Raw genomic sequence first — 26179 nt, forward strand, 5'->3', positions numbered from 1 at the left:
TGTGCTATAGAAGAAACAATGAGTGGAAAGTCTAAAGAAGTATTACCAAATTGCTTGAATCTTAGAGCAAATTATCAAAATAACTTACTGCTATTGAATAAATACTTTCTGGGGCTAGTTTTTTTTATATATATACGTTAAGGAAATTATATACCGAAATGAACACAATAGGAAAGACAGCCATAACAAGGGCATCTGTTAGGCAAATCTGTAAGTATGGGAACATTTTCAGATCTGTAGAAATATTTGTATAGGCTTTTTTTTTGTAACAAATGTTACAATGTTCACAAATCAGTTTGGGAAGGAATTCTGACTTTAAACAAGTGTGAACGTTACTGAAAATAAAGCCTCTTTCAAATACAGATAATCTTTGACATACAACCATTCATTTAGGGACCGTTCAAAGTTACCACAGCACTGACATATAGCTGGTAGTTGCATTTAACAACTGTCACAGCATCTTCACAATTGTGGGATCAAAATCTGGGTGCTTGGCAACCAGCATGTGTTTACGATGGTGGCAGCATCCCATAGTCACATTGTAGGGAGTCAGTACACACAGACAGACAGACAGACAGACACACACACACACACACACACACACACACAGTGAAATATTCTGGGGCATATTTAAAAAAGGCAGGATAGAATATTTCCCCTGAAGGAGAAATGGAGGGGAAAAAATCTTAGACAGAAACCTGAGGAGGCCACTCTTTAGAAATGCAGATTTGGTAATCCGTTCAGAAAGACTGAGGCACGCTATTCATGAGGAAAATGCCTTGAGCCCCCTACAGTTGGTGGTGTTGAAAGAAAAATCTTCATCAGGGTCCAGTCCAAGCTGGGAATAATCAAAATGGAGACTGCTTTAGAAAGAAGGTTGCAGTTTATTGAAGAGGAGAGCCAGATAGAAAGATGGCTTTGGAAAAAAAAACCTGACCACATGGAACAGAGTGATGAGCTTTTATACCTTCTGGGGCTCCTGAGGTTGTTTCCTGTTTGAGGCTTTGTATTTTCTGTGTCATGTATTTTGACCTGAGTGTGCCCCTTTGGCATTGGTGGCTCAGTGGGTTAGGACGCTGAGCTTGTCGATCGGAAGGTCGGCAGTTTGGTGGGTAGAATCCCGAGTGCCGCGTAGCAGAGTGAGCGCCTGTTACTCGTCCCAGCTTCTGCCAACCTAGCAGTTCAAAAGCACGTAAAAATGCAAGTAGAAAAATAGGGACCACTACGGTGGGAAGGTAACAGCGTTTTGTGCGCCTTTGGCGTCTAGTCATGCCGGCCACATGACCACAGAGACGTCCTCGGACAAGTGCTGGCTCTTCGGCTTTGAAACGGAGATGAGCACTGGCCCCTAGAGTCGGAAACGACTAGCACGCATGTGCGGGGGAACCTTAACTTTTACTTATGTAGATTTTAGCGGTCTTAGTCTTCCTAATTTATTTTATTTTAATTCCATTTATATCCCGCCCTTCTCCGAAGACTCAGGGCGGCTTACAAGCTTATCAGTAGCCTTCATTCTATGTAGATGCCTGCTTATTAGGGCTTTCACACACACGCCCAAGCGGCATTATTACAAAGTCAGCTTAATTGCCCCCAACAATCTGGGTCCTCATTTTACCTACCTCGGAAGGATGGAAGGCTGAGTCAGTTTCTAGCTTCCTGGCTCCAACCTTCCTGAATGGATTATTGAATTTGCATTTCTAAAAGCTGGCTTCTGGCTAGGGACTGGACTGATTTCTGGGGGCTGCTTTTTCTCTTTTTAAAAGATCTTCTCCATTATTCCTTTGGGGAAATATATTCTGCCTTTTTAATATTTCCCAAAATATTTCTTTCTCTGGATTCTTCCCACAATGAGATTAAGAATTAACATTCCCTCACCCAACTTCTTGGACCATAAGAAAGGCTGAGCACCAAAGAATTGAGGCCTTTGAAACTATGGTGCTGGAGAAGACTCCTGCGAGTCCCTTGGACTGCAAGGCGATCAAACTGGTCAGTCCTAGAGGAGATCAACCCTGACTGCTCTTTAGAAGGCCAGATCCTGAAGCTGAAACTCAAAGACTTTGGCCACCTAATGAGAAGGAAGGACTCACTGGAGAAGAGCCTAATGCTGGGAAAGATTGAGGGCAATAGAAGAAGGGGACGACAGAGAATGAGTTGGCTGGATGGAGTCACCGAAGCAGTAGGTGTGAGCCTAAATGGACTCTAGAAGATGTTAGAGGACAGGAAGGCCTGGAGGAACGTTGTCCATGGGGTCACGATGGGTCGGACACGACTTTGCAACTAACAACAACACCCAACTTCTAAGGGCAGGACATGACCTTTAGGACATAATAGGATTAACCCACCACCATTGGACTAGCAAAAGCCCACCTCATCCGCACAACCCGGAAACATTTCCACTTCCAAGTCCACCCACTCTCAACTCCATTTTGTCAGCTGTCCCAGAACTGCATGCTGTTGCTGGTTCTGCTCATCAATAAACTGGAACCTTCTTTCCTAAGCAGCCTCCATTTTTATTTCCAGTGCCTTAGCCTCCATTTTATTTACTCCCAGCTCGAAACTGGATCTGATTTTTCTTTCAACAATGTGATTGACATTTGTGATCTTCCCAGCTGGCTCCCGAAAAGCAAAGTCAGTGGGGGAAGCCGGATTCCCTTAATGACTGCATGATTCACTTAACAAGTGTAGTGATTTGCTTAATGACCTTGGCAAAAAAAACCAACAACCAACCTCTCATAAAATTGGGCGTAGCTCACTTAAGAGCCGCCTTGCTTAACAACAGAAATTCTGATCCCTATTGCGGTCGTAAATCAAAGACTACCTGGAGATAATTAACTTCAAGAAATGTTCAGAATCATAAAATAACATGAAATCTTCACATTTTAGAGCCTATATCTCTTGAATGTTACTTCTGCCTATAGTTAGAGATAGTATAGTGTAACAGAATGAAATATAAGGTCATTCTGTCCAGATAAACAGCTAGTACAATATCTCTGACTATAATTTCGATGCATAGCATAATATTTATTTATTAGAGACGTTTCTCTGCTTCTCCAGCTGAGAGCCTTATAATTGTCAGATTGGTTTCCAAAAAGGATGAGTGCCAAAATGTATTCAAACCAGTGCTTTGAATAAATGTTCAGAGCATGGCTGTTTTTGAATCTATGAGCCCGGTTATCAACGCGCTTTCCTGCCTCAGGACCACCTCCATGCCACGGCCTTCCCAAAAATACAACTGGCTTTCTGTTTTCTTACATTATGTTTTTTGACTTCTCGGTCCATTTTATACCTCTGAGATTTGTCATCAAGCTCTAATTCAGTCTCTGAAGCCTGCTTAACCTTTTTGAACCTAACTATGGTTAATCAGATGCTGCCTGCTGCTGCTTAATCTTCAAGAAGAGCCTCTTAACCTCGCAAAAAAAAGAGGCTAATGGGGCTTTGTATACTGTTGATAAATGGACTTATCTTCAGTCAAGTTCTGAGTCAGCAGTTGACTCCTAGTGAGTGCCTGGATAAAGCCTCACAGTTTTCTTGGCAAGATGTCAGAAGGGGCCATTGTCTGCTTTTGAGGGCAGAGAGAGAACAACTGGCCCAAAGGTCACCCATCTGGCTGAGGAATTCTGGGAGTTGAAGTCCACAAGTCATAAAAGGGCCAAGTCTGAAGATCCCTGCTCTAACATCACTAGCTTTCCTTAAATATTTATCCATAAGTATATTAAATAAATATGGGGACCTTACATTATTTTGTTTATTTCCTGTTCAGTATCAATATATTCTCTGATTATTCATTTTCATACATGCTTTACTTTTAACATCTAAGATGGAAGCCTTAAGAATCAATGTGCTGTATAAAAATTAGTGTTTTCTGTAACATGTTACGTTATTGTTGCTGATGTGGCCAATACCAGCTACTCCAGTATATATTTGATATAATTGTTTGCTTACTTTTCCAATCACTGACCGTTTAGCATTTTAGCAGAGCTATAGCTAAATCTGAAGACTTGATAGGTTGTAAATTAAACTGGTCATTATACCAAAGTACTGTCCCTGGCTGCTTAGTTTACATTGTTCTACTCTTTTTTTACATAGGATCAAGCATGAAAATATTGTGGCCCTGGAAGACATTTATGAGAGTTCAAGCCATTTGTATCTGGTTATGCAACTGTGAGTATCAGTTTTAATTAATCTTTTTTAATCAAATTAGCAATATGTACATAATGCACATCTATGCTGAGATCCTATAAAACTCTGGAAAACATCCTTGCTCCAAGATAATTTTTTTGTGGAATTCATTTTGGGGGACTTCACTGTAAAACCCAACATTTGGACATGGTTAGAATAGAATAGAATAGAATAGAATAGAATAGAATAGAATAGAATAGAATAGAATAGAATAGAATAGAATAGAATAGAATAGAAAACTAAATTTCATTTTTGATGTGTGCCATTGTGCCCACAGTAAAAAAATGACAATAAAGATTATCTTATCTTATCTTATCTTATCTTATCTTATCTTATCTTATCTTATCTTATCTTATCTTATCTTATCTTATCTTATCTTATCTTATCATCTTATCTTATCTTTATCTTTATCTTTATCTTAATAGAATATAAAACTAAATTTCATTTTTGATGTGTGCCGTTGTGCCCACAGTAAAAAAATGACAATAAAGATTATCTTATCTTATCTTATCTTATCTTATCTTATCTTATCTTATCTTATCTTATCTTATCTTATCTTATCTTATCTTATCTTATCTTATCTGAATAGAATAGAATAGAATAGAATAGAATAGAATAGAATAGAATAGAATAGAATAGAATAGAATAGAATAGAATAGAATAGGTCTTCTAGCCTAACTCTGTTATTCTGTTATCTAGAGCAGGAACTATAAAACTCACTATAATAAATAAATCCACAATTATGATGAGTCTCTCTTCTGCAAGTATGCAGATCCATATGCCATTTTTTTTCTTCTATGGTGAAACCCCAAAGAGCCAGATCCCTGGTTTGTGATAGCTCAGTCTTTGGAAATATGTGTGGTCGTTGCTTTAACAATGGTTTTTAAAAAAAGATCCCGGATGAATTTATGATGCTTAGGGTCTCAATAGTCTCTTGACTGCTTGCTTGATTATTTCCGTATCACCTCCCTGAGAATGGTTTGTAAAGGTATCATAAATATTCTCATTCATACATAAATCTGAATTCCATATGATATACTCATGGAGGATTTCTGTCTCCTTCCACATAACTCATTTTTTCTTGCAGAGCCCTAAGAAATTAATTTACCGGGTTATCCAAACAGGGTTACCAAGATCTGTAAAGGCTTTGTAATATTTTAAGGCCTGTCTTGCAATGAATATATTTAATTCTGCATGCAGCTTCTCTTGCTGTGAATCTGGGGACAAAGTGTTCTGTTCTTGTCGCTTCGTTCATTCATGGTTGTGTACAGCTGCTACTTTGTAAGTGCTAGAACTGACTAATGCTTTGAAGACTAAATAATAAAAGCAGCAATCCAACATATGGTACAATAGCAGTAGGGACTGAAGACTGAAATCTTTTCTCGGTAATAGGTGTTTTTATCCTGAAGTACAAAATAGGTGGATAATAGATTTTGATAGAGAGAATATTTGTATTTAAAGGTTGAACTGTGGGGTCCTTGGTGCTCTCCCAGCTTGGTGGTTTTCCTGCAGATGTTTCATGTATGACAATATAAACCTTTCTCATATTCCTTGTTGTTATTTCGATTTCAGTGTAGGATGGGTGTTTATTTGGGACAGCTGTGTCAAAAAAAGTCAAGGGGGGCAGACAGAGATATGGATGGATGGATAGATAGACAGATTGATATGAATAGATAGGTAGATGGATAGATGGAGGATGAATAGATGGATGGTTAGATTGACAGACAGACAGACAGATAGATAGATAGATAGATAGATAGATAGATAGATAGATAGATAGATAGATAGATAGATAGATAGATAGATAGATAGATAGATATGGATAGATGATAGATACATAGATTGATTGATTGATAGATTGATAAATGGATGGATGGATGGATGGATGGATAGAAAGATATGAATAGATGGGTAGATGAATATATGGATGATGAATAGATGGATGGATAAATGGATGGATGGTTAAATGGATGGATGGATAGATCAATAGAGATGGATGGATGGATGGATGGATGGATGGATAGATAAAGATAGATTAGATTAGATAGATAGATAGATAGATAGATAGATAGATAGATAGATAGATAGATAGATAGATAGATAGATAGATAGATATGGATAGATGATAGATACATAGATTGATTGATAGATTGAAAAATGGATGGATGGATAGAAAGATATGAATAGTTGGGTAGATAAATGGATGGATAAACGGGTGGATGGTTAAATGGATGGATAGATTGATCAATAGATATGGATGGATGGATGGATGGATGGATAGATATGAATAGATGAGTAGAGGAATAGATGGATGAGGAATAGATGGATGGATAAATGGATGGAAGTTTGGATGGATGGATGGTTAGATATAGATAGATAGATAGATAGATAGATAGATAGATAGATAGATAGATAGATGTATATTTTATCAATTGATTAATTTTATCACCATATAAAAATAGAACAAAATAAAATACAGGATCTAATTGAAGGGTAAAATAGATAAAATAAAATACAGTAATAAAATACCTATGTGGTAAATACAAAGACTCAACATTCAGATAATAAATCATTCATACAGGACATCTCAGTCTGTTCGATGTATGGGTTCTTTGCTCAATTGCTTTAACTATAAATTATAAGCAGTTCTAATATATACAATAAAGCCCAGGAAAAAGGGGGGTGGGCCTTGATCTTGCAGTCACGGGCAGCATTTTGACTTTTTTAATCCCTTTTTCACTGATTTCTCCCCAGCCATGATTGGATTCTAATACTTGATTGATTGATTGTGCTAATGACTCCTCCATCTGTGCATAGGATAGGGAGAAAATCAATTTTGTTCCATGTAAAAATTACAGGAAAGTTTTGTACATATAACAATACCGATCCAAGTAAAGAACTGCCTTATGTAAATCCCTTTTCTGGATAGCTGGCTGAGCTACTAGTTACACTCGCTGACATCCCAGATAACAAAGCATGCTGGAGGGAGGCGAACTGGGTTAAAATTATCTCGTGATTGTACCAGTGAGGGTGAATAAGGATACTGTTTCAGTCAAAATCACTGGCATGGTTTCCAAGGCCGGCTAGATTCACAAAGCAAAAGGCTGACATGTGAAGCATTAGGAATGCACCAAAGGCTCTTGTCTATATTTAGTTAGCTTTTGAAAGCCTGCATGATTTGTGGTCTTCTTGCATTGCGTATCTGTTTGTCGCAGTCCACCTCAGCAGTCTTGGCAAGGGGAAGACCAGTACAATGCTTCAAAAGACATCGGTGTGGATGCTTCAGTTGTGAGGTGAACCCCAACTCTTCCACAATTATCTATGGAGATTCTCAGTCATCCAGGTCACGGCTGTCCCAGAGGTGCTTTTTCAAAAGGCAACTGGAGTTTGTCTTTCCTTGGAAGAGGTTTCGCTTCTCATCCAAGAAGCTTCTTCAGTTCAGTGAAATGTCTTCGAGCAAAAACCAAGGAAGTCCAGTTGCCTTTTGAAAAAGCACTATGGGGACTTCCGTAATTACTGCTTTTATGGCGCAGGTTCAGCGGGAAGGGTCTTACAATTAAGCAAGGGTCCTGAAATAACTCTCACAAATATTTGAGGTTTGTCTGGAAAAGTCCCAGAGATTTTTCCATAGACAAGAAGATGAATATATAATGGTTTCTATCCCTGATACTTCACGTTGGTTGGTCCTTGCTGGGAATCCCTTAGAATTAGATGCTATTTTAAATTTTGGGGGTTTTTTTAACGGTTATTTTTGCATTTCAGTTCTTCTGAAGTGCTGTGAAGTCCCTCGCTTCCATAACAGGCAAAAAAAAAGAGAAATGCAAGTTGAAATCATTAAATGAATCGATGTGGAATATTTGTAGCTCAGAGTTGACATGAGGGGGGTCCTTGGTGCTCTCTGAGTTGGGTTGTTTTCTTGCAGACGTTTCATGACCCAACTAGATAACTTCATCAGTGCTGGGGTCATCACTAGTACAGATGATGACCCTAGTTGGGTGATGAAACGTCTGCAAGAAAACAACCCAGCTCAGAGAGCACCAAGAACCCAACATCCCCCCCCTCCTCCTCCTCCTCCAAACCTGACTCCCTTCTAGACCGATGATGTTACCTAGTTTGGGTAATGAAATGTCTGCAAGAAAACAACCAAGCTCAGAGTGCCCCAAGGATCCCCTCAATATGTGCTTATTTCAGTCCCTAAATATACTGTATAAGCGATTGAACAACCTTAATGCCACTTTGGGGGGGGGAATTTTGCTTTTAATAAAATAGATGAAATAGCAAATATAACCTTATTTTTAGCCACAGGTATCTCTTGCAGAATTTAATAGTCTGTTGGGTATCACAACATTTCTGTTGGGGAGCCTTGTCTTCCTGTCATTTTGACACTGCAAAAAGGATTCTCTCTGAGATAAGAAGCCATCTGTGTGTAACCGAGCACCGTTTTCTTTGCAAGTGAAAAATGACTCTTATTAGATTTCATAATTGGAAATCTAGAGAAGATGGGGAATTTTACAAAACAAAAGAACTTCGGATGAAATGTTGTTCGGACGTTGCTGATCGTAATTATCCATTTGAGTGGCTTCAGGCACTCCTGACCATCAGGCATAACCTTGAAATCAAATATTGCCCAGTTTTCTGAGTATCTTGGAGTGCTTTTATTATCCTTTTGTAAATGTTCTGCCTCCTTTCTCTTGGCCAGCAGCAGACTCCACAGCCCAGATTTACATTATTTAATTTATTTCCCAATTCCAGCCTTTGGCTTCAATCCAGCCCCTCCGAATCTGTGACCGCTGGAGTCTGCAGATTGCATAAATCTTCATATGTTACCTATGATGGGGTTTGTTGTTGTCAATTCTATTTTATCACTCGCATATTCTTGAAAATAAAGGTTTGGTGCAAAAAAAAAAAGACAATTGAAGAAGCAGGCTTTCTGATGCTGGAAAAAAGCAATTTCATATCCATGTTGGGTTAAGTACTTTTTTTTTGCAGTTGTTTACTATAATTTCTGTCACGGAGGCCAATAAATTTGAACAGTTAGGTTGTCCTCATTTTTCCTATTTATCATCCTTTCCAAATGTCCATGTCTTATTTTATCTGTTCAGATATCTTGTAACCCTACCCACGTTCCACTTAGCTTTATGCTTTTAATGAACAATTAGATGTCTCGAAGGTGCTTTTCCAAAGGGCAACTGGACTTTCTTGGTTTTTTCCTTGAAAACATTTCACTTCTCATCTGAGAAGCTTCCTCACAGAACTGAACAACATGTTCAAGGAAAACAACTAAGAAAGTCCAGTTTCCTTTTAGAAAAAGTATCTTAGGGACAACCTTGAGCTGGATGATTGAGAATCTCCATAGAAAAATTAAATGGGGAGCAAATGTCATTTACCTTTATTGTGAGATGTATTTTGGCCCTGCCTATATATTATTAAGGGACGCGGTGACTCAGTGGGTTAGGACGCTGAGCTTGTCGATCAGAAGGTTGGCAGTTTGGCGGGTTGAATCCCGAGTGCCGCGTAGCAGAGTGAGCGCCTGTTACTCGTCCCAGCTTCTGCCAACCTAGCAGTTCGAAAGCACGTAAAAATGCAAGTAGAAAAATAGGGACCACTACGGTGGGAAGGTAACAGCGTTCCGTGCGCCTTTGGTGTCTAGTCATGCCGGCCACATGACCATGGAGACGTCCTCGGACAAGCGCTGGGTCTTCGGCTTTGAAACGGAGATGAGCACCGGCCCCTAGAGTCGGAAACGACTAGCACGCATGTGCGGGGGAACCTTTACCTTTACTTTTATATATCATTACAGTAGTACATTTTTAGAAAGGTTAAGGTATGATAGACAGCTGAAGTCCAGATTTCCATCATATCATCCCTGTCATAGAAATATAGCCAATGAATCAGCTTGCTATTTCTGCAGGAACCAATGCTAAAGTCGGGAAGCCCAAGCCTACGTATTGCTTACTCAGAAGTAAACCCCATTCAATTCCATGATTCTTACTCCAGTACATGCAGGCAGGATGGGAGACCTTGAATCCTTCTCCTTTCTCCCTTCTTCAGATTAGAACTTGGGCTTTATCGCTCGCTCCTTCTTTTATATTTATAGAGTTTGGCATCTTTTCAAAATACCCATTTAGATTTACAAAAAGAATGACCACAGGAAAGGAGCAGAAAATGGATAGTTGTTGCGTGGGTTTTTAAAAGAAATTTTATTCGCTCATCTCAATGGACTGTAAACAAAACCGGGCTGATTTAGTTTACAATCTTTACGGTGTATTTTTAGCAATAAACTCTGGACCTTTTCCCAAATGGACTCAGCCATGGTGGACAGTAACACACAATTTACCCTGTTGATCTCTTTTCTTCTTCTATATACCCAGGCCATTGCTCTAGCAGGCCCGTAGCTGAAGAGGTGTTAACTACCGTAGTATTTCTCATCTTATTCTGACTGTCCAAAGTTAGTTTGGAATTGTGTGAAATCTAAAAGACTTTGTCTCCCCGGAGGGAACAGGGGAGACCTCATTCCAGAAACCAGAGGATATTGAATAACAGTCCACACCCAACAGGAACAGTTGTTTTGAACACGTAAATGGTAGAGTGTTGTATAGTGGCTCTGAACTGGCCTCCAAAAATGGAACTTCTAAGAGCACCAAAAGCCTTGTTGATGTCCATGGCACATCTGGCAAGCCAGGGATCTCATGATTCATTCAATTGATAGAATCCTGTCCCTTCTGCTGGCTCAGGAATTCTGGGAGTTGAAGTCCATGAGTCATAAAAGAGCCAAGGTTGCCTACCCCTGGCCTATTTTTATTTTTTTAATCCCATTTATATCCCGCCCTTCTCCGAAGACTCAGGGCGGCTTACAATCTAAGAAGCACAAATCAATGTGCTTAGCAATAGCCTTCATTCTATGTATATGCCTGCTTATTAGGGCTTTCGCCCCCCCCCCCCCAGCGGCATTATTACAAAGTCAGCTTATTGCCCCCCAACAATCTGGGTCCTCATTTTACCTACCTCGGAAGGATGGAAGGCTGAGTCAACCTTCCATTAACATCTTACGACTATCACTTTGTTGTTTGTATCTCATGATTTAAGTTGATTGCTTTTATTTAGCATCTTTAGGACTACTGCTGAGTGTCTTACGATTTATGATGATTGTATTTTAGTTTATGATCATTGCGATCATTATTTATCACAATAGCAGAGTTGGAAGGGACCTTGGAGGTCTTCTAGTCCAACCTCTTGCTCAATCAGGAGATCCTATACCAGGGATGTCAAACTGGCAGCCTATGGGCTGGATGGGTCACATGCAGGCCACGCCCACCCCAGCTCCACAAAGGCAAAAAAGTCACGATACGTCACGTGACGCGATTGAGTTTGACCCATGTGCCCTGTACCATTTCAGACAAATAACTGTCCAACTCTTCTTCAAAACCTCCAGTGTTGGAGCACTCACAATTTCTGCAAGCAAGCTGTTCCACTGATTAATTGTTCTAACTATCAGGATTGGACAACCATTGTTTCCACCTTCGGCAAATTTCTCCTTAGTTCCAGGTTGCTTCTCTCCTTGATTAGTTTCCCCCCCGTTGCTTCTTGTCCTGCCTTCAGGCACTTTGGAGAGTAGGTTAATTCATTTTGTTGATATATAATGTAATCCTTTCCCATTTTGTACACTTAAGGGTCCATTCAAAAGCAATCAGTTTAAATCTAAATCCGGTTCCAGCTTTAACACTCGCTAAGACTGGTAAATATGCACCTTGAATAGATTTTGTAGGGTTTATATTATCACCTGTTGCTTGCGTGTACACTGACTGAGAGCTTCCGCACCGGAGACAAATTCCTTGTGTGTCCAATCACACTTGGCCAATAAAGATTATTCTGTTCTAAATGACAGCAGCACTTCATATTAGTCCAGGAACCGTGCTGTAGTTCCTTCTACTGCTAGCCATCTTAAGGAGGACCCCTTCCTCTGAGGGTCTATGACAGGGGTGTCAAACTCACCACGTCACGTGACATGTCGTGACGTATCACGACTTTTTTGCCATTGCCGGCAATGGGGTGGGCACGGCTTCGCTATGATGCATCCGGCCCGTGGGCCGAGAGTTTGACACCCCTGGTATGAGAACTCACTGCAGCCAACTCACCATGGCCCCTTCGCCACAGCCGACTTGCCACGGTCAACTTGGCATGGTCAACTCACCACGAGGCAGCTCACCACAGCCAACTCACCGTGGGACATTGCAGGACAAGAATAACGCCAGTAAGAAAGAAACGGTGGGACAGAACCATTAAATCAAGGGTGCAAAAGGAGGGGCAGACTGAAATGTGAATGGCAAAAATGTAAAAAAATTTTTTAATTTGTTTTAAATAATTACCCCGAATTGTTCAATTGTCCTGTGGCAAGTTGTCCCACTCCGTTCCAGTGAAGGAAAGCCCTTCTCTAAGTAGGTCTTTGCCTGGGACCATGGAGCGTAAATCAGGGACGCGGTGGCTCAGTGGGTTAGGACGCTGAGCCTGTCGATCAGAAGGTCGGCAGTTTGGCGGGTCGAATCCCGAGTGCCACGTAACAGAGTGAGCGCCTGTTACTCGTCCCAGCTTCTGCCAACCTAGCAGTTCGAAAGCACGTAAAAATGCAAGTAGAAAAATAGGGACCACTCCGGTGGGGAGGTAACAGCGTTCTGTGCGCCTTTGGCATCTAGTCATGCCGGCCACATGACCACGGAGACGTCCTCGGACAAGCGCTGGCTCTTTGGCTTTGAAACGGAGATGAGCACCGGCCCCTAGAATCGGAAATGACTAGCACGCATGTGCAGGGGAACCTTTACCTTTACCTATGGAGCATAACTGTTGGAGCTATTTTGCCACACAAACGAAAGCCACTTCTGATCGTGGGTTTTCCAGGCTGACTACATGTCATTCTGAACCCTCATTTTCAAGTCTTGGAGTCCTTCTGGCAGCTGACAAGTAGGTGTTCATGCTCAAAGCAACTTCTCACAAGGAAGGAGAGGCTGCTTCATAGTGGGAGGGAGGGAAGAAGCGGAGATGAAATGTGGTTGTGTCTGCAATCCTATGGCTGTGACTCACAGCAAGTGGGGGTAGCTGTGAAGACCATGTGGTTTTGTGTGTGGGGGGGCTTAAAGGAAAGCCCCAAATTTAGTTCCTACAGTATAACTCAGCAATTGCATAAAATACAGAGCGACAGTTTCTAGCCTGAAAATAAACTGACAAAAGAAACTCAGCTTGTCCTGCAGAAACTGTCATGTCTTGACTCTTCCAAGAAGGGTTGGAAGGGACCCTGGAAGAAATAATAATAATAATGATGATGATGATGATGATGATGATGATGTCCAAAAACATCAAGAAATTGCAGCTTCCTGCAATAACTCCAGCAAAGCTACAAAAAACTGCGCTACTCGGAACATCTTACATTTTAAGGAGATACCAGGTTGATACCTAGGATGCTGGCAGCAACCCGTGTCAACCGTCAGCGCCAGTCAATTTGAGTGTTCAGTTGACTGAGTTTCATGTTTGATGAATAAAAGTTTTTAATAATAATAATAATAATAATAATAATAATAATAATAATAATAATAAAAGTTGGAAGAGACCTTGGAGGTCATCTAGTCCAACCCTCTACTCAGGCAGCAAACCCTATACCAGTGGTGGCAAACCTATGGAACCTATGGCAGAGCCCCCTCTGTGGGCACATGTGCCGTCGCCCCAGTCCTAGGCCTTCAGCTGTGTTTTATAAAACCTTTTCGCTTTAGGCCTCTGCCACCATGTGCAAAAAAAAAGGTTCAATCAATCAATCAATTTTAACTTCTCACAGGAAAAAAAAAGATCTCACAAAGGTGGAATTGATTGATTGAACTTTTTAGTTCCACCCAGTCTGCTGTTACCACCGCAGCCACGCCCACTCAATTGGCCACACCCACCCAATTGGCCACATCCACCCAATGGGCCACGCCCACCCAGCACCAGACGATTCATAAGCGGGTTTTGGGTTGCAGTTTGGGCACTCGGTCTCTAAAAGGTTTGCCATTGCTGCCCTATACCATTGCAGACAAATGGTTGTCCAATCTCTTCTTAAAGACTTCCATTGCTGGAGCACCCAAAACATCTGGAGGGAAGCAGTTCCACTGATTAATTGTTCTCACAGTCAGGAAGTTTCTCCTTAGTTCCAGGTTGCTTCTCTCCTTGATTAGTGTCCATCCATTGCTTCTTGTCTTACCTTCTGGTGTTTTGGAGAATAGGCTGACCCCCTCTTCTTTGTGTAAAAGGTAAAGGTAAAGGTTCTCCCGCACATGCGTGCTAGTTGTTTCCAATTCTAGGGGCCGGTGCTCATCTCCATTTCAAAGCCAAAGAGCCAGCGCTTGTCCAAGGATGTCTCCGTGGTCATGTGGCCGGCATGACTAGACGCCAAAGGCGCATGGAACGCTGTTACCTTCCCACCGTAGTGGTCCCTATTTTTCTACTTGCATTTTGACGTGCTTTCGAACTGCTAGGTTGGCAGAAGCTGGGACAAGTAACAGGCACTCACTCTGCTATGCGGCACTCGGGATTTGACCCGCCAAACTGCCGACCTTCTGATCGACAAGCTCTCTTCATATGTTTTAGCCTCTAATCATCTTTGTTGCTCTTCTCTGCACCCTTTCCAGAGCCTCGACATCTTTTTTATATTGTGGTGACCAAAACTGGAGGCAGTACTCCAGCTATGGTACCCATCAACCAGACAAGAAAGACACCCAGAAGGGCTAGTTCTATCTTTATTACAGGGTTACATTAACAGTCTCAAAGTACATCCCTTTCCCTGCCCACTACCCACACCAGCTTTACAATCCAAAAAACTACAGGTAGTCCTCAACGTACGGCTGATTGCTTGGTGACCACAGTTATTACCAACCTGAAAAAGGGGACTTGCAAAATAGACCCAAGGTTTTGATGGTCTTCAGGCCCTTTGGCAGCTGGGCCACATTTACAGCTGTTTGCAAGTTCTTGTGGTCACACAACTGTATTTTATGACACTTTTGCATTGAACTTCTCGTTCCCGGCAAAAACACAAACCCCATAGCAATGCATTGGCTTGCTTTACAACCGTTGCATTCGCCTTATAACCACTACATTCGCTTAACAACTACCCCAAACAGGGTGTAAAATTAGGCTGCTTTGGGCCAACCCATTTTACAATTGTCATGACTTACAATGATAATGGGCAGGGTTCATTACAGTCATAACGTGAGGACTGCGTGTAAGAAGGGTCCCTTCTGAGATGTTTGCCATGCCCTTATTCCTTCTGCAGAAACAGACAAGCCAATTGTCTGGCTGTTGTTTAGTCCGTGGCTCTTCTTCCTGTCTCCCAAACTCATTCACACATATCATTACAGTACCTTAGCCGAGATTAGCAGACAAACCTTTGGCCAATTCAGTCCTAGGCTGCGTCAACAGAGGAATAGTATAAAGATCACGTGAAGTGTTAGTGCCACTTTATACTGCTTTGCTAGGACCACACTTGGAATACTACGTCCAGTTTTGGTCTCCACGATACAAAAAAGAACTTGAGACTCTAGAAAGAGTGGCAAGAAGAACAACAAAGACATTTAGGGGACCAGAGGCTAAAACATATGAAGAACAGTTGCAGGAACTGGATATGTCTAGTTTGATTAAAAGTAGTAGGGGTGACAGTCTTCCAATATTTCAGGGGCTGCCAGAAAGAAGAGGGAGTCAAGCTATTCTCCAAAGCACCTGAAGACAGGACAAGAAGCAACGGGTGGAAACTAATCAAGGAGAGAAGCAACCTAGAACTAAGGAGAAATTTCCTGACATTAAGAACAATTAATCAGTGGAACAACCTGCCTCCAGAAGTTTAAGAAGAGACTGGACAGCCATTTGTCTAGCATGGTCACCTTCTTGAGCAAGGAGTTGGACTAGATGACCTCCAGGGTCCCTTCCAATTCTGTTACTCTGTTATTTGCTTGCATTGCAATATGATGAGTTCAAAATATATCACCAGTTAGCTGGTGTACATGATCAATGTCTCTAAAGTTCACGTCTCTGGAACGATGTCCCTCCAACCTAGAGATTTCTAGGGGTCCCACTCCTGTGAGATGTAGAACTGTTAAAAAATCTTTTTGCTTTTCCAGGCCTTGAGTGGTTGGGACAAGAAGATTTCATTACATTTGTTCTGCCTCCCAAACAGCTCTCTGTTGGCCACACTGCTTTTTTTTTTAACTTGCATCTCAATATGTGCTTTTTCTTTCTCTTTTTCATGGAAGCTGCTCAAGGCCGTTAAGAAGTCAGGCATCTTCTAAATTTGGATAAATAGATAAAAATGGGACATTTCATGGGATCCTGGCCATATATCTTACCTTCATCAGCTCCTTTTCCAGTGTGACTGTGTAAAACAGACATCGTATTCACCAGTTCCCAAGAAATTTCCATATCCAGACATTTTTCAAAGAGTTCTGTCTTTGGAGTTACATAAAACAACACCCCTGCTAGACATTTCTGTATCCTTGAAGTAGTGACGAAGTTCAGGAGTTATTTATAATAAACTTTCAATAATTGGCTAAATCGACAGATTGTAGTAGTAGCTTTTGCTTCAGTTAACCGGCTGTTTCATCCTTGAATGTTTCTAGATTGTTTTTCTATTATTCCACTGACTCATTCTTCTTGGCCACATTTTTATTTGAATGTATAAATAAGCACGGTGGGGTTTATTGTGATGGTTTTGTTTAAAGCATGTTTTTATTGTCCTCTTACAAACTGTTCTGGTCTCTTCTGGCAATAAAGTAAATTAAAGAAATTAAGTAAGTGAAATAAATATTAATAATTAAACAGCAGAGACCTAGATTTCTTTCTCTTGATGGCATCTCTTTTCGGGTGAACTGAAAGACACACCCCCAACTAAGTTGCTCGAGAATATGGATCAAAAATTGTTTCGTTGTATTATGGACTCTTATCAATAAGCTTTCTAAGAATAAAGTTGCTGTTGTTGTTGTTGTTGTTGTTTGTCACATAGATGGCCAGGAAAGATCAAGTCCACACATCAAGTTTCAATTAAACTGATTTTGTAAGATGAGCAGGTAGAGTTGGGAGGTGGAGTTAAATGAGTCATTAGCCTAGAGTCATTACATTCCCACAAACAGTCCAGGTCCAATCCCTCTTGAATTCTGTTGACCTTTGCCTGGTGCCAATTTACAGTAGTGTTCAACTTTAGTTGACTAGATTCTTGTATATAGTCTTGAACAATAAATATTCTGTACTGCAACTTAACATATGATCCTGATTCCTTGCACACTGGTTAAGGTATATTGCTAAAAGCCTATGCACAGAAATCTTCTCAACTTATGATCAGCACCTGGGTTATAGTTAGATAAGGGTCTAGGGCAAGGGTCTTCAAACTTGGCCCTTTTATGACTTGTGGACTTCAACGCTCAGAATTCCTCAGCCAGCATGCCTGGCTGAGGAATTCTGGGAGGGGTCTTCAAACTTGGCCCTTTTATGATCTGTGGACTTCAAATCCCAGAATTCCTCAGCCAGCATGCCTGGCTGAGGAATTCTGGGAGTTGAAGTCCACAGATCATAAAAGGGCCAAGTTTGAAGACCCCTGGTCCATGGCAGTCAAGAAGGGTTTAACTATGTAGCTTGTGGCTACATAGGGATTCTAGGCTTATTCCCCTTTTCATTCCGCCCCCAGGTTCTACTGTTCCTTCTCCTACAGATATGAAGCTACAAAGGTACTATCCCTATATGGCATTGATAGCAACAGTTTTAGCGACACTACTTGGCATGAGATATATTGGTCGAGTCTTTATGTGAAGGGCACTGAGGTTGGATTGGGGCCAGGAGGCAGAGTGCCACAAAGCAGTCCGCCCACAAGCTCTTTGGAATGGCAGGAGAGAAAAGGGAAAGGCTGCCTCTTCAGCAATTCTAGGTACTTGCCAGAAATCAATCAACTCAGCTGCCAAATATAGATAATGTCGTGAGATCGCAGAAGTCCGTCGCTACCTCTGCAATGGTGCAGAGATCCTGCATGGAAGATTCCTTACTAGGCAATCACTAACAGCAACTGATTGCTCTTTTCTACAACTTCTGTAGATCATCGAAAGCTAGCTGATCCCAGAGGCCGCACGTAGGATGTGACAGTTTCTGAGGTTGTGTCAGATCTGCCACAACTTAAACCTCTAGATCAGACATGTCAAACTCGTGATGTCACGCGACGTCGCGCAACGTATCGAGACAGTTTTGCCATTGCTGGCAATGGGGTGGGTGTGGCTTCCGGATGATGCATCCAGCCCATGGGCCGGAAGTTTGACACCCCTGCTCTTGTTAGAAAGAATCCTTGGCTCCATTTTTTGAGGGAGGTATAGTTTTATTAGAATCATGTGTATTGCAGTATTGCAAAGCCAGAACCGAGAATCGTGCTGTCAATGCTGCTAACATCAAATGTTCTTGCTTTGACAAAAGGTGAAGAAGCAGCTATTTTACATTTCTACTTGCATATCACTTTTAGAGTTAAAGTTAGATGAAGATGGGAGGGGGAAGGAAGAATATGCACGGGCGATTAGTTAGACATAACAACATAGTAGCAAAGCATTTTCAAGGTTGTATGTAACAAGAGGCGGGTGGGTTAAGCTAAGGAGGGAAAACATACCTAATTGGAGAATGTGATTTATGACGGTTAAGTAAAGGAGGGAACTATTCCTTAATATTATTGTGCTCAGGGGAGGAGAATCCAGATTTCGGCTTTATTAAAGTATTGCCGATGTTATACTGCTCTATTGAAGACTTTTAAGGTAAACAATGCCTCAGAGTTCTTTGAAGAGTTCGTCAGTCAGAACTTTGACATGCACCAAAATCCATACGTTCTACTTTTTCCCTCCCTTAACTGTCTTTCATTGTCCACCCCAGAATAAACAATTAGGTTCAGGTAAGATGTTTTAATAACGGTCAGTCCAAGGACAGTTTGGTATGCAGTTCCCCACCTTCTTTCAGCCAGGTGACCTTGAGGCAGAGTCTCGAGGAGATACAGCACTTACTTTCATTTGCCCAAGCGTTCTCTCCTTCGTTCCGCCTCCCCACAATTCGTGTCAGTTGGTCACCGCATAGCAGCGAAGCCTCAGCAGGCATAAGGTGGTAGCTGGCCAGTTTCCTAAAAGCAGTGAACCCAATAATGTCTATGTAACAGTCTTTACTGTTCCACTTTGATTGATATTAGACCAAAGGAAATTGGTTTCGGAGGCTTCTTAATAAGAAGCAGAGATTTTCTTTTCTGTGTTGAACAATTTCTGTATTTCAGTCTCTATTAATTCCATGTTATCTACAGAAGAGTTCAGGCTCTAAGAAAAAATTTGGAGATCATGGAAAAACTTGATTAATTCTTCCACAGGTAGATGCTGAAAATGCTAGGAACGTCATGCCCCTGGAAAGGAATAAAATTGCTTTGGTGAAAACGATTAGAGTTTTCTTTATGGGGTTGACTTTATCTTCTCTGGTTTGCTTTTCTCTGATTGGGAGCTTTAGGCTTTTATAGGAAAAAAGGGAACAATTTTCTTCCTTTTCATCTCTCCCCCTGGGAGGATATAAGACTCAAAAATGCAAGATTTCTATTAGAAAATGTCTTCAATAAATCCAATTTCTCTCCTTTTTTTGTACCATAACCATCTCTTCCTAGCAATTGTTAATGGATTTTGTTCTACTCAAATAGGATGTTAAAGATAAATGTTAAAGGGAATGAACAGAACAGCTCCAACTGGCATTTTCTCAGAACTTTCCTAATAAGTAGAATATAGAACAGGGGTCTTCAAACTTGGCCCTTTTATGACTCGTGGACTTCAACTCCCAGAATTCCTCAGCCAGGCATGCTGGCTGAGGAATTCTGGGAGTTCAAGTCCACGAGTCATAAAAGGGCCAAGTTTGAAGACCCCGGACATAGAACATATAATAATACAATTGGAAGAGACCTTGGTGGTCTTTTAGTCCAACCCCCTGTTCAAACAGGAGACTATACCATTCCGGACAAGTGACTGTCCAGACTCTTCTTTAAAACCTCCCCGTGGTGGAGCACCCACAACTTCTGGAGGCAAGCTGTTCCACTGATTAATTGTTTTAACCGTCAGGAAATTCTCTATTGCTACGGTCACAATCTCAATTGCTCAGCCTGCTGACTGGGGGATTCTGGGAGTTGAAGTCCACATGTCTGAAGTTCCCATCGTAGAGAAACATTGATCTAGATAACCAACCTGTCATATGCTTTTCATATTCACCTGTGCTTCCAGATATCTGATCATCATAAGTGTTGTGTAGTGGATTCTTGAGAAGCAGGAGGCGAGAGAGAGAGGGTTCAGACAGGAACATTGCTTTATTGTAGAACAGGAACAGAACTGAGAAGAGAGGCTTCTGCGCAGCTACTTATACGGTTGGCCACTAGGCGGCAGCCAATAGGTTTGAAGGTACCTATTCCCGCCCCAAAGCCAACCAGTGATCGTCCTGGAGACTGCATGTCTGGGCAGCCAGTCTGTTACACAGACACCCTGATTAAGCAATCTCAAGCAGTATTCAAAGACAGGTGAAAACTGTTCAAGTAAAAGGCCCAATACATTACAATAAGAGTCTCATTAATATTGAAATTCGAAACAATTAAAAGCCCACCCACCCCCACCCTTTTTCTTCTCCCCCCCCCCGCCCTTTAAAGCCGTTTTCTTTTAAGAGCTGAACAGAACTTTTGCTGATCTTTAAGAGTAAACTCAGGAGACAACAATAGACTCATAGCTCCTCCTAAGGGACATTTCACAGAACTAAAAAAGAATGTTTGTTTTCAAAGCAACTGTAAGTGAAAGACAAAAAAAAATCGGAGCAGAAAAAACATTTGGTAGTAATAGCAACAAGTATAATAGCTTTATATTTACATGCATTCTTCTTTGATATCTTCAGCTTTGGGGGATACATTTTATTTTCTTATCCTAAAATGACATTCTCCAATAGCATCTTCAAGGGAATGGATCTTGACCCCTCTTTAGTGTAAATTAATATTATTTGCATATGCACTGTACACTCCAATATTAATTTTTTATAGTATGAACAAGGATAGAAACACTCATATTATACCCACAATGGAGGAATGGTTGGTAAAGATGATGGGACTTGTTGAGGACAATTAACCAGTGGAACAGCCTGCCACCAGACGTTCTGGGTGTTCTATCACTGGAAGCTTTTAGGAAGAGACTGGACAGCCATTTATCTGGAATGGTATAGAGCAGGGGTAGGCAACCTTGGCTCTTTTATGACTCGTGGACTTCAACTCCCAGAATTCCTGAGCTCAGAAATTCTGGGAGTTGAAGTCCACGAGTCATAAAAGAGCCAAGGTTGCCTATCCCTGGATAGAGTCTCCTTCTTGAACAGGGGGGGGTTGGACTAGAAGACCTCCAAGGTCCTATTCTGATTCAAAGATGGCTAAATTAACCTTTTTGACCAGGGAAAAGACCATTATCTATGTTTATGGCTGATTGGAAACCGCTTATGGGCTTTTTACATGGAACAAACAAAATTATGATTTTTCGTTTTGATTATTAGACGGGGTAGATTACAGAAAGAAGAGAGTTATGTCGAGAAACTTTCTACTTGCTCTAAATGTCAGTAGTTATTTCTTTGTATCATTTTTTTTCTTTCTTTTCTATTTTTCCTCCTGTTCCATTTTTCTACTTTTAGCTTTCTCTTTGATTGAAACATTTTAAAATGAAATTATATATGAAAAAAAAGATAAGGGGCAGAACTCATATTCAAGCTGTGATTTTTTATTATTATTTTTTTTACTATGTGAGAAGTAGCTCCTACAATTACTGACCTCCACATCAAAGACTGGATTGTAATAAAATTTACTAATGGGGTGGATAATATGTACAGATTACAATCTACTTGCCTTATCATAACAATTTTGGATATTGGTCTTTCTGTGTTTAATTAAGGGCTGACCACAACATCTGTTCTTTTTATATACAGTAAGGCTATATGTCATGAGTCCTAACTATAATTTCTTTTGTGCCATTAAACAATACATAATTCCTTCCAAGGCAGGAAGTACCTTTGCAGGACAGTTAGTCCTCGACTTAAGACGATTCATTTAGTGACCATTCAAAGTTACGGCATCATTGCAAAATTATGACCGTTTTTCACACTGACGTCCTGTTGCAGCATCCCCAGGGTCACGTGATCAGAATTCAGATGTTTGGCCACTGACTCATATTTATGATGGTCGCAGTGTCCCGGTGATCCCCTTTTGCGACCTTCTGACAAGCAAAGTCAAGGGGGCATCCAGATTCATTTAACAATGGTGTTATTAATCTAGGTCGTTAAACGGAGCAAAATTCACTTAACAAACATCTCACTTAACAACAGAAATTTTCGGCTCGATTTGGTGGTAAGTCAAGGACTACCTGTACTAATAGTGTGGATGATACAGGTTTCAAATGACTTATAACAATTTTTGGATAGTGGTCTTTCTGTACTTAATCAAGAGCCGACCACAAAATCTGTTGTTTTCATATATAATGCCTTACCTCACAAGCGCTAAATCCGTAAATCTATTTTTCCATGCCATTAAACAGTACATAATTCATTCCAAGGTAGCAAGCATCTTTGCAGTATTTTATCCATTACAGTCCGTAATGCAATGCTGAGAAGAAGAAAAAAACAAATGAACAAATAAATAAAAAAAACAACAGCCAGATTTTCATGAAAGGCAATCAAGCCAGCAAATGGCTCCTTGATATTTTAGATTTGTTAAAGAGATTGGAGCAAATGTTTTAAACAAATGGGGCTTTTGAGTATTTGTAGGTGTATCATGTAGGAGCATGGGACATTTTGTTAATTATTTTCGAAGCATTTGTGGAGGTTGCCTGCAAAGTCACACATTTGCAAGCATTTGTACCTCAGGGTACAATCTCCGCAGGAATCCATTCGTACGAGCCACTATTGGCATCAGTAAATATTCTCATAGTACAGGTAGTCCTCGGCTTACGACCACAATTGGGGTCAGAATTTCCATCGCTAAGCAAGGTGGCTGTTAAGTAGAATCTCGCTCAATTTTGCAACTTTCCCCCCCCCCCCATGTTTATGTTAAAGCAAATCTAGCTTGCCCTACGGACTTTGCCAGCTGGAAGGCTTGCAAATTACCCTGGGATGCTGCAGCCATGATAAATACGTGTTGGTAGCCAAGCACCTTTATTGTGAACATGTGACCATAGGGAATGCAGCAACGGTCGTAAGTGCGAGGACCAGCCATCGTTCCCTTTTCCCAGTTCCATCCTAATTTTGAACAGTCACTAAACAAATGGTTGTAAGTCGAGAACAATGGACGTGTTCCATGCTATAACTTGATACAGGAAGTCCTCGCCTTGCCACCACAGTCCAGCCCCAAAATTGATGTTGCTAAGTGAGACGTTTGTTAATTGAGTTTTGCCCCATTTTACGACTTTTCTCGCCACATTTGTGTTTTGTTTTTTTTATCCCATTTATATCCCGCCCTTCTCTGAAGACTCAGGGTGGCTTACAATCTAAGAAGCACAAATCAACGTGCTTAGCAATAGCCTTCATTCTATGTATATGCCTGCTTATTAGGGCTTTTGCGCCCCCCCCCCCAAGCGGCATTATTACAAAGTCAGCTTAATTGCCCCCAACAATCTGGGTCCTCATTTTACCTACCTGGAAGGATGGAAGGCTGAGTCAACCTTGAGCCTGGTAGGATGCGAACCTGCACTAATTGCAGGCAGCTGGTGTTACTTAAGGAGGCATTAGCCCACTGCTCCACCAAGAATTCTCCGCAGTTGATAAGTTAGTAAAACGGTTGTTCAGTAAATCAGGCTTCCCTCACTGGTCGGAAGTTCACAAAAGGGGATGGTGTGACTGTGGGACCCAGCAACGGTCATAAAGATGAATCAGTTGCATCTGAGTTTCGATCACGTGACCGTGGGGAATGCGGCAAGGGTTGTAAGTGTGAAAAACGGTCATGTCCCTTTTTTCCAGTGCCATTATAACTTTGAACGGTCAGTAAATGAAATGTTCTAAGGCAATGGCATCAGATATACTGATTGCATGTGAGTGAAAAAATGATCCTTCTACCTGTACTTATATAGTGACTTTAGATCATTTTTTCGCTCACATGCAATCAGTATATCTGATGCCATTGCCTGAGTTCTTTTTCTCCACAGTAATGGACATGTCTCTCTATTTTTTTTAATCAGGAGAGTTTTTGTATGAGAGCTGAAACAAAGAGGCCTATCATTGATCAACTGAAATGTATTTGTTAAATCTGTCTAATTAATTAATAGGGTTTTTACAGCTTGGGATGCAGCGCTACATCAAAGAAATAAATCCCATATAAATGGAAGGGGGATGTAAAAAAGATGTGGAGACTCTGGAAAGAGTACAGAGAAGAACAACAAAGATGATCAGGGGACTGGAGGCTAAAACATATCAGGAACCGTTGCTGGAATTGGGTATGTCTACTTTAATGAAGAGAAGGATGAGGGGTGACATGATAGTAGTGTTCCAATATCTCAGGGGCTGCCCCAAAGAAGAGGGAGTCAAGCTATTCTCCAAAGCACCTGAAGGCAGGACGAGAAGCAACGGATGGAAACTAATTAAGGAGAGAAGCAACCTAGAACTAAGGGGAAACTTCCTGACAGTTAGAACAATTAACCAGTGGAACAACCTGCCTTCAGAAGCGGTGAATGGTCCAACATTGGAAGTTTTTCAGAAGATACTGGACAGCCATTTGTCTGAAATGGCATAGGGTTTCCTGCCTGAGCAGGGGATTGGACTAGATGACCTCCAAGGTCCCTTCCAACTTTATGATTATGATTATGATTCGTGGCTTCATAAAGAATCTCCTCTAACTTTATTAAATTGCAATATTTTCTGAGGAACCAGGGGACATTTGCAAACAGCCAGCACACCATGAGCTTCAATCTCTATACAACCAGTCCTTGACTTACAAGTCTCTTTTTCCAGTTCCATCGTAATTTTGAACAGTCACTAAACAAATGGTTGTAAATCGAGAACAATGGACGTGTTCATCCTATAACTTGATACAGGTAGTTCCCGTCTTAAGACCACAGTTGAGCCCCCAAATTTATGTTGTTAAGTGAGTTTTGCCCTATTTTACGACCTTTCTTGCCACAGTTCCTAAGTGAGTCACATGTTTTTAAGTGAAACTGGATCCCCCATTGACTTTGCTTCTCAGAAGTTCGCAAAAGGGGATCACCTGACCCCGGGACACAGCAACCCTCATAAATATGAGTCAGTTGCCAAGCTGACTGAATTTTGATCACCTAGCCACGGGGACGCTGCGACGGTCATATGTGTGGAAAACGGTCATAAGTCATTTTTGACAGTGTCGTTGTAACTTCAAACAGTCACTAAATGAGTTGTTGTAAGTCAAGGACTTCCTGTATTAGCACATAAGAAAAAAGAGCCTCATAAACCGTCAAGTTGCATTTTAGCAAAACGAAACAAAAAAGAAATTAGTTAAATGGGGACACTAAGCATGAAAAACAGGTGCTTAGGCGTTGTAATCATGCAAATATTTCTAAGATAAACTTCTCAAAACATGTTTGAATGGAACCTTAAATCATTTGAAATATATATATATATTGCATGTAAATCAACAGTGGGTAATTTCTGTCTTCCTAACTGTTTTGAAATGAACTCTGAACTGAGCATTGAAAAACCAGTGCAATAAATGGAAACACTTCTTACATTTTCTCTAGACTTTTCAGCCCTCGACTAAGCTTTTGCTGGCCCATAAAAACTGGATGGATGACACGTTTAATGCTCCAAGGGGAGTAATAGAGAAAGCAGCCCACCAACACTTAAAACTAATTAATCCTTTATTTTGAAGCAACAGCAGAACGTGGATTAATTGGGTCCTACCAACTAGGACAGCATAAAGATGAGGGCAGAAGTAGACAGCCATTTTAATCATGGTCTTTAAATGCTTCTAGGCTTCTATGTT

The 26179-nt window shown here is 41.0% G+C and overlaps 1 protein-coding gene across 2 annotated transcripts in view; it reads left to right on the top strand.

Annotated features, from left to right (window-relative positions):
- The window catches only part of CAMK1D (calcium/calmodulin dependent protein kinase ID), a 187401-nt gene that overhangs the window by 109561 nt on the left and 51661 nt on the right, over positions 1–26179 (top strand). For both annotated transcript variants that reach the window (XM_081330845.1, XM_081330846.1), the window contains exon 3: positions 4087–4161. In XM_081330845.1, the coding sequence (XP_081186971.1) occupies positions 4087–4161 (75 nt within the window). The remainder of the gene's footprint in view (positions 1–4086; positions 4162–26179) is intronic.

Source organism: Vipera berus (genome assembly GCF_964194415.1).
Source record: "Vipera berus genome assembly, chromosome: 6".
In the NCBI taxonomy this organism is placed as follows: Eukaryota; Metazoa; Chordata; class Lepidosauria; order Squamata; family Viperidae; genus Vipera; species Vipera berus.